Source organism: Octodon degus, unplaced genomic scaffold (assembly GCF_000260255.1).
Source record: "Octodon degus isolate 3935 unplaced genomic scaffold, OctDeg1.0 scaffold00005, whole genome shotgun sequence".
Classification (NCBI taxonomy): Eukaryota; Metazoa; Chordata; class Mammalia; order Rodentia; family Octodontidae; genus Octodon; species Octodon degus.
The window spans coordinates 10,806,736-10,814,611 of NW_004524581.1; the positions used below are offsets into that span (position 1 = coordinate 10,806,736).

General features: G+C 52.0%; 1 protein-coding gene across 1 annotated transcript in view; it reads left to right on the forward strand.

Moving 5' to 3' along the window:
- The window catches only part of Slc29a3 (solute carrier family 29 member 3), a 36,286-nt gene that overhangs the window by 23,880 nt on the left and 4,530 nt on the right, over positions 1-7,876 (forward strand). The window contains exons 4-5 of the mRNA XM_023718491.1: positions 522-748; positions 4,497-4,659. Of these exons, the coding sequence (XP_023574259.1) occupies positions 522-748; positions 4,497-4,659 (390 nt within the window). The remainder of the gene's footprint in view (positions 1-521; positions 749-4,496; positions 4,660-7,876) is intronic.

The following is a 7,876-nucleotide window of genomic DNA, read 5'->3' on the forward strand; positions in this document are numbered from 1 at the left end:
ATAGGAGCTGGGCCCTGGGGTCACGGCTGAGTGACCTCCAACAAGTTCCCTGCTCTGTCTGACTATAGCTTTATTCCCGCATCAGCGGGCCCTAGGAGAGCCCCTGCCTGACAGAGGCGGGAAGGAGAGGTAGAAGGCACTTAGGAGTGCCCCGCACTGCAGTGCAGGCCAAAGGCTGCCTGTGTGTCCTCATGATGGTGGGGGAGGAGCCAGCTGGGCCTTCCCCTCCCCCACACTCTGTGGCTGAATTTGGGAAGGAGGAAACCCAGAGGCCATTGCTCTGTGCAGCAAAAGTGCAGTGGTGTGGGAGGGGAGCGCTCCTGAGCCTCACGGCCTGGTGAAAAGAGCAGTGTTCACTGCGCATCACCTCCCCAGTCAACTCCCCTCAAGAGGCAGCCTGACTCTGCCCTGTGATTCAGGTGCAGAAGCTGAAATCAAGGCACCCAATCCCTTTCCAAGGCACAGGGCTCATGGAGATGGGTAGGAGGGGTGTCTAATCACTTCTGGCATCCTCACTCCAGGGTTCCTGTCCGGGTCCGCGTCCTGGCCTCGCTGATTGTGACATTGTCCATCTTCGTGGTGATGACCGTGCTGGTAAAGGTGGACACTTCCTCCTGGACCCGAGGCTTCTTTGCTGTCACCATCATCTGCATGGCCATCGTCAGTGGCTCTGCCACCATCTTCAATAGCAGTGTTTTCGGCCTGACCGGCTCCTTCCCCATGAGGAATGCGCAGGCACTGATATCAGGTGACAGCTGGACACAGCCACCAGGTTTTTCTGCAGGGCCTGGGGAGGAGCAAAGGGAGGACTCACATTCCTTCCAGAAAAGGAAACGCATGCTAAGAGCCTTTCAGTTTCCCTGGACTTTGTGCCTTGTAGTCATTTATTTTGGTCATAGACCCATGACTTGGCAGGGACAGCTCTTTCTGGCTCTTCTCCATGTGGGCCTTGCCATGGCTGCATGGGCTTCCTTGGGCAGATCACAGAACAAATGTCCCCAAAGGCCAAGGCAGAACTTGGCCTTGGACTTGGACGTGTAGGGTTACTTCCACCGTGGCCTGAGTTGCACCTGACTCAAGATAACACAGACCTCCAGTGGAGACCGAGGAAATCAGGCTGAGCGAAGAACAGGTGGGAGGAGTTGTGGCCACTGAACTTCTGAAGCCAGCCTTCTCTCTCCTTTCCACCTCCCCCTCCTGTTTTTCCTCCCCTTACCTTTCTCCCTTGTTTTTCCTCCTTTTCCCTCTTCAGCCTTTTCTGTTCGCATCTTATAGAGGAGTTGCCCTGCCCCAGGGGCTCAGAGGTGACCAAGCACACATCCTCGAAGAGCTGACAGCCGAGGGAGCAATCTCCTTGGTCCCCTGGACTGTGACATTCCTGAAGTCTGTTCACACCAGCTTGGGCTGCCCCCACTTGCTGGAGTTGTGATGAGGATGCTAAGCCTGTTCTAGGCACCTTGGCTGCTTTGTCTTTCTTCCGCACAACCCCACCAGGTAAATAGGGCTGGGTTGTCAGCATCTGTGCCTTCCTGGGAGACCTTGGTCCCCAGAGCAAGGTGGAGGAGTGCTTTGAGCATTATCCTGCTGGGGGGAGGACTGCACAAGGAATCCACAACGCACCCATTAGTTATCAGTGCCAGGTACGATGTCTGGAAACCTTGACAAGCAGATGTCCCCTCCCCACTCCACACCAGTGCCAGACATCACTAACAGATCTCTGTCTTTCCTTCTGAGCCTCTAAATCCTTCTCCACGCAGCACTTGAGGCAATTACTCTCCACGGATCAGAGTCTAGATGTGAGCTGCAGTGTTTGCCTTTTTTGATACAGGATTAGGTACCTAGCTCTATCCTGGGAAATCCTTGGCCCCCATCCCACCCCCCCAAAAAAAACTCATTAAGTCTCCTGAGTACAGTCAACATGCCCCTAGTAATGCTTCAAAAAAGGTGTCTGGGCTGAGGGAAGGGGCTATCACACATTAATCCCTTCTGTCACCCTTAGCCTGAGGAGCCCTCTCCTGAATCTCCTTCCATTCTGCTGGAAGACTTTTCCATGTGACTTCAGCTGTGCCAGGCACCTGCCAGGGTCACCCAGTGACCCAACACACCACTTGTTTTGGCAAGTGGCCATTTCAGTCCTCCCTCCACTGCCCAACCTTCCAGAACTGGAGCCTCCTATGGAAATTATTACAGTCCATTTTTACATAGAAGTGGTAGCCAACCACAGTGGTGCATACCTGTAATCCCAGCACTCTACAAGACAGATAGGAGGATTGTATGTTCAGGTCCAGGCTGAGTGATTTAGCAATTTAGCAAGACCCCTCCTCAGAATTGAAATAGACAGATAGGTGGGAAGGCTTAGTAAGTAGTTAGACCTCAGCACCAATTACCAGAATTCCCACCATTGTCACCCCTGTGCTAGGCCCCCATGGGCACGGGACACCCCGAACATTAGAGGTGTCCCGAGCTCCCAGAGACCCCAGCTCCCCTAATTTTTATCCATCCAGAGAAGCCCATCTGTGAATTCTACACATGTTGGCATCTGAGAAACAATTCATTTGTTTTGTACTGGTGGTGGTTTTTTTTTTTTTAAATCCCTCATTTGCATGTATTTCCATAAATGATGAGATAAAAGTGGGAGTCATGAAGGATGAGCTCCCGGAGGCCTGCTTGGCTGTTGATGATAATATTGTAAATTCTCTCCAAGTGGGAAAGGGAGGGGGCAAATCAATAGGCTGGATGTGCAGATCGCTCCTTCGGGCGGTCGCCGCATGTCGTACTGCGCGTCACCCCACTTCTTACAGGACGCCCAGGTGGGGATTACTGCTTCTCAGAAGTGGGTACCCTCTTGGCAAAGGGTTTACCCTGTTGTTGCCGCTTTGATGTAGGAAAGACAGAAATAGCCCAATGCCTAATTGGGAATCAGGGAGGATTTATTTGGTGTTTGGCACTTCTGTGTCAGGCACTGTTTGGAGTACTTCACACATAATAAGCCTCTTAGTCTTCCGAGCAGGCCTTAGGGGTGGGTACCATTAATATCCCCATTTTATAGATGAGGAAACAGAGGCTTAGAGGGGTCAAGCGGCTTGCTGGAGGTCACACAGAAGTAATAGAGCTGGGAGTTGGTGCCCCTAATCACTGCTAATCTGTTCATCTTTCCCTGAAGTTCTAGTTTCTGGCCCTATCCAAGCCAATAGAATTCGTTCAGGAGAAGTGAAGGGCCATGATCATCCATCGGGGCCAAGGACAGTTAGTGGGGAGCCACAGAGACATCATGTAGCGCGGGGGAGAGGCGCTGTCGGTGGGCGGGGCTTCGGCGGCCTTTGCAGCCTGCCCGCGCTTGCGCGCAGCCTGCCCGCGCTTGCACACAGCCTTGCGCACGGCCGCTTGCTGTCAGCTGTGGGCTGTCTGCCTTCTCCTCTTGGAGGCTCAACATCTCGCTGCTCTGGAGGGGTTGGATGAGCACCTTCAGCAGTCACACACAGTCCCAGGCATTTCCGGTACTGAGAACTGTGGTCCTGCCCCATTTTCTCTCACTGTGGTCTCGTGATGGGTAGGGTGCATGTTGATCCCTTTTTCCAGGCAACTGGACAGGATCTGCGGACAGTGAATGACCTGCCCACACAGCAGGGCTCCCAAGCCTTGTGACTCTTGGCAGGCAGCAGTTGACTCCTTGTGGCTGTGATGATCAAAAAAAAGACACCCTGGCTCCCACAAGGACCCGTGTGATTGTGGCCAGGAAGGGAACCAGCACTTGATGACAGCTTGCTGTGTCCCAGGGCCTTTCCCAGTGTCATCTGTCGGTCTTCAGGGCAGCTGTGTGAGCTAGGCATTGTCATTTCCATTTCACAGATGAGCAAACCGGAGCCCAGAGAAGGAAGTCACGAGGGCAGCAGGGTCACAGCTCATGTCGGGTGAAGTAAATGTCAGGCATCTGTTTAGTGGGTGCCTGGACCCACTGACCTTCCGCTGGGTCGTGCTGTCCAGTGCATGAAGGAGTTAGGTAGCTGGGAGAGCTGTGGTGGGCACCTGGTCACACAGGTCGCATGTGTGGAAACTGTTGGCAAGAACAGCATTCCTTGGCAGGGGCTGTGTGCTGTGCAGGTGTGCGTAGGAGTGAGGCGTGGGAGCGGCACTGTGTGGGCAGGGAAGGATGTCCCCGATGGGACGGCCATGGGGCTGCAGGCAAAGCGCCGTCCTGAGCTGCTATCCAGCGCAGCTAGTGGGTGTTCTGCACCAAGGGTGACAGAGACGACCTCCAGACTGCTCTGAGATGTCTCACGTGCACCCAAGCCTCCCAGGCGGGCAGGAAGCAGAGGGAGAGGGACCAGGCAGGGGCGGGCTGGAACTCTCCCTGTCTACTGCAGCCTCAGGATAATGAGAATTTGGGCGCTTCTTACATGGAGGGGGACAGTTTTTATTTTGGTCTGAGCAGAGATCCCACGGCTGCGCCTCCCCAGTGACCCCCTGACCTCTGTGGTGTCCTCTACTCCCCGTAGGAGGAGCCATGGGAGGGACCGTCAGTGCGGTGGCCTCGCTGGTGGACCTGGCCGCATCCCACGATGTGCGGGACAGCGCTCTGGCCTTCTTCCTGACGGCAGTCATCTTCCTGGGGCTGTGCGTGGGGCTGTACCTGCTGCTGCCGAGGCTGGAGTACGCCAGGTGAGAGCCCGCTCTCGCCCTGCCCTGCTCCCATGTGCACGGCTCGGCGTCCTCATTGCATTGGGATCCATCTGGTTCTTTGTTTATTGCCAGTCCCTGCAGGAGCACAGAGAGCCCTGTGAGGGCAGAATCGCCTGTGAACTTCGTTCTCCGTGTCCCTCTAGCCATGACTGGCTCCCAGCACTGGTGAATGTAAGACCCTAGAAAGGCAGGCAGCAGAAGTGAGGACTGAGCTATAATAATAATAATAAATGAGGGCCGGGGAGATGGCTCAGTGGAATAAGTGCTTCCTTGGCGAGTGCAAGGGCCTGAGTTCAATCCCCAGTTCCACAATAAATAAATAAATAAATAAATAAATAAAATAATAATAAATGGGCACAGTGGTGTGCATGTGTTATCCCAGCATTCCAGGAGGCTGAGGCAGGAGGACTTTGAGATCAAGTCCCACCTGGGCAACTCAGCAACTTATAGAGAGCCTGTCTGAGGATGAAAATCAGTGTGAAGTTCCCGAGTTCAACCCCCAGTAACAGTAAAGGAGCCAGACAGACAGACAGACAGACAGACAATCTGGGGGGCTCAGGCATGCTGAGTGTGACAGTTCTCACCACTTCATACTCCCATGCCCTTGTTCCTCACAGGATTGGGAGTCATTACTATTCCAACACACAAATTAGAAAACCATTGATCAGGGCACTCGAGTTACTTTGAGCACAACCCTAGACCTGTCCTTCCAACCACCTTTCTGCCCTCAGGATCTCTTTTCAGGCCTTGAGTCTCTTTTGCTTTCTGTCTTCTGTTCCTCCTTTTCCTTTTTTGCTTTCTGCTGCTCTTTTTATTTTTTATATATTTTTGTATTTTTAGGGAAGGATCTCCAGGGTATTCAGGGTCTCAGTACTAGATTGGACTCCTAGTGATCTGCCTGTTTACAGCCTCCCAATAGCTGGCATTACAGGCATGTGCCACCATGCCCAGTCTCAGTTGCCATCTCAGTGCTCCCTGGGGGTGGGGCTGGCATGGCGGGCATGGGGATTGAACTCCTGGCCTCTGCGCCTGCTTGCAGGCACTTTAATCTGCTGAGTTATTTGGCCAGCCCTCCTGCTCAAAGAAAGAAAGAAAGAAAGAAAGAAAGAAAGAAAGAAAGAAAGAAAGAAAAAATTGGCTTTCTCTAATGTTTCCTTCTTCTCAAAGCACTTTCTTAGTCATTATCTGATGGAGGGGACAAAAGAGCTAGCCCCATTTTACAGATGAGGACACTGAGGCCAGGATTAGGCCAGCTGGTCTGCCTGAGGTCCCTCAAGCAGGGCTGGGAGGTCTGTCCTTATTCTGTCCTTTTCTATAGAGATCTACTCTTTGCAGCAGCTCTGTGCCTGGCAGTTTACATGTATTTTTTGTTTTTTATACCACTTATGACAGTTTGTGTCACTGTTGTAGTATCTTCCTACTTTATAGATAAGGAAACTGAGGCTCTGAGTTACCAGACCTGCTCCAGGTGGCTTGCTGGTCAGTGGCAGGCAGGGATTGGACCTTGAGGCCATTTCTAGATCTTGTTACCCAGCATTCCTTGTGACCTTAGGACCCTTTCCCCGGGCTTCTTTACCCCTGTCCTTGTGAAGGATACCATCTCCTGGATCCCTGAAACCCCCTGCCTCCATCAAAGCCCAGTTGCTTTCCCTAGGTATGGGGTTGGGGTTGTAAGTCTTATCAGCTGACCTCAGTGGCTTTAGGAGGAGAGGGGACGGAGCTACCAGATGCTGGCGTCTCAGTCTCCAAGGCATGGGCCAACCCCTCAGCCGGAACTGCCGCACTGTGGTTCCTGACAGCAGCCTTGTGATTCTCGAGGTCCTACTGTTCACTGGTGCACCTAGACAGCCTGGCACCTTGACATGCTTGGGATTTTCCTTTTTAATTTTGAGACAGCACCTTGCTGTGTAGCCCAAGCTGGCCTTAAACTCACATCCTCTTACCTTAGCCTCCTGAGTATGTGATTACAGGCACATGTCACCATACTTTACATGAGTTTTTTTTAAGTTTTATTCATTTATTTGGTACAGATCTCACTACGCAGCTCAGACTTGTAGTGATCCTCTTGTCTCAGCCTTCCCAGCATTGTGATTACAGGCTTGTGCCACCACACTCAGTTTTGGTGGCTAGCACGGTGCGCCCAGGGTTCCATGGCTGGCACAGCATGTGGTACCGGGAATTGAACCCAAGTCCTTTCATGTGCCAGGCAGACGCTTAGACCACCGAGCTATCTCCCCAGCCCCATGAAAATATTTTTTAGTCCCTGAATAAATGAAGGGGTAAAGAATCTGCCACTCCTGCTCTCTACACTTTTTTATTTTTTTTTTTTCAGGACTGAGGATTGAACTCAGGCACTTCTGCTTGCCATGCAAGTGCTTATTCTACTGAGCCATCTCCCCAGCCCCTCCTTCTCTACATTTGTATTGAGGGTGCTTTGAGCACATCTGTTGCCAGTAGTACAGCCAACTGCCCCAGTTGCCTGGGACTTTTGCAACCTCCAGATCAGGAGACCTGATCTTTTTTTTTTTTTCTTGCGGAACCAGGGATTGAACTCAGGCCCTTGCACTTGCCAGGGAAGCGCTTATTCCACTGAGCCATCTCCCCGGCCCTGCCTGGGACTTTTAAGCAAAGGAAGATAGCTGGTCACCCCCATTTCCATTTCATTGGAATAGGAAGCCCCATTTCCAGTTGCATTTGAGCCTTGGAGCCAAGCACATGAGGAGAAACCTGCAGGACCTGCTGCCCTATGCAGCTTCTGTTTCTCTGCTGATTAAAACCCAAGCTGAGGGACCTGGCTTTGCAGAATCCTGCTGAGGGTGACACGTGGTGCCAAGAGAGTTACACAGACAAAATCTGGCAGCCTGAGGCTCACTGGGGAGGAAAAGCCAGGCTTAGATGGAGGAACTTAGGAAGAGGAGCTTGGGTCTGAAGAATTTGGTAGACTGCTTCTACAGAGTCAGGGACCTGGGGCCATGGTCAGGTACTTGAAAAAAATTAAAGTGCCCTCAAGGAGATGAATAGAACAGGTTGCTAGGGTGGGCAAGAGTTGGGGCAGAGATAGATTGGTACATCCTATGCAGACAGCAGTTTATAAATATCTATAAAAATTGTGTTTTATTTTGTTTTTTTTTTAATTTTTATTTATTTATTTGAGAGAGAGAGAGAGAGAGAGAGAGAGAGAGAGAGAGAGAGAGAG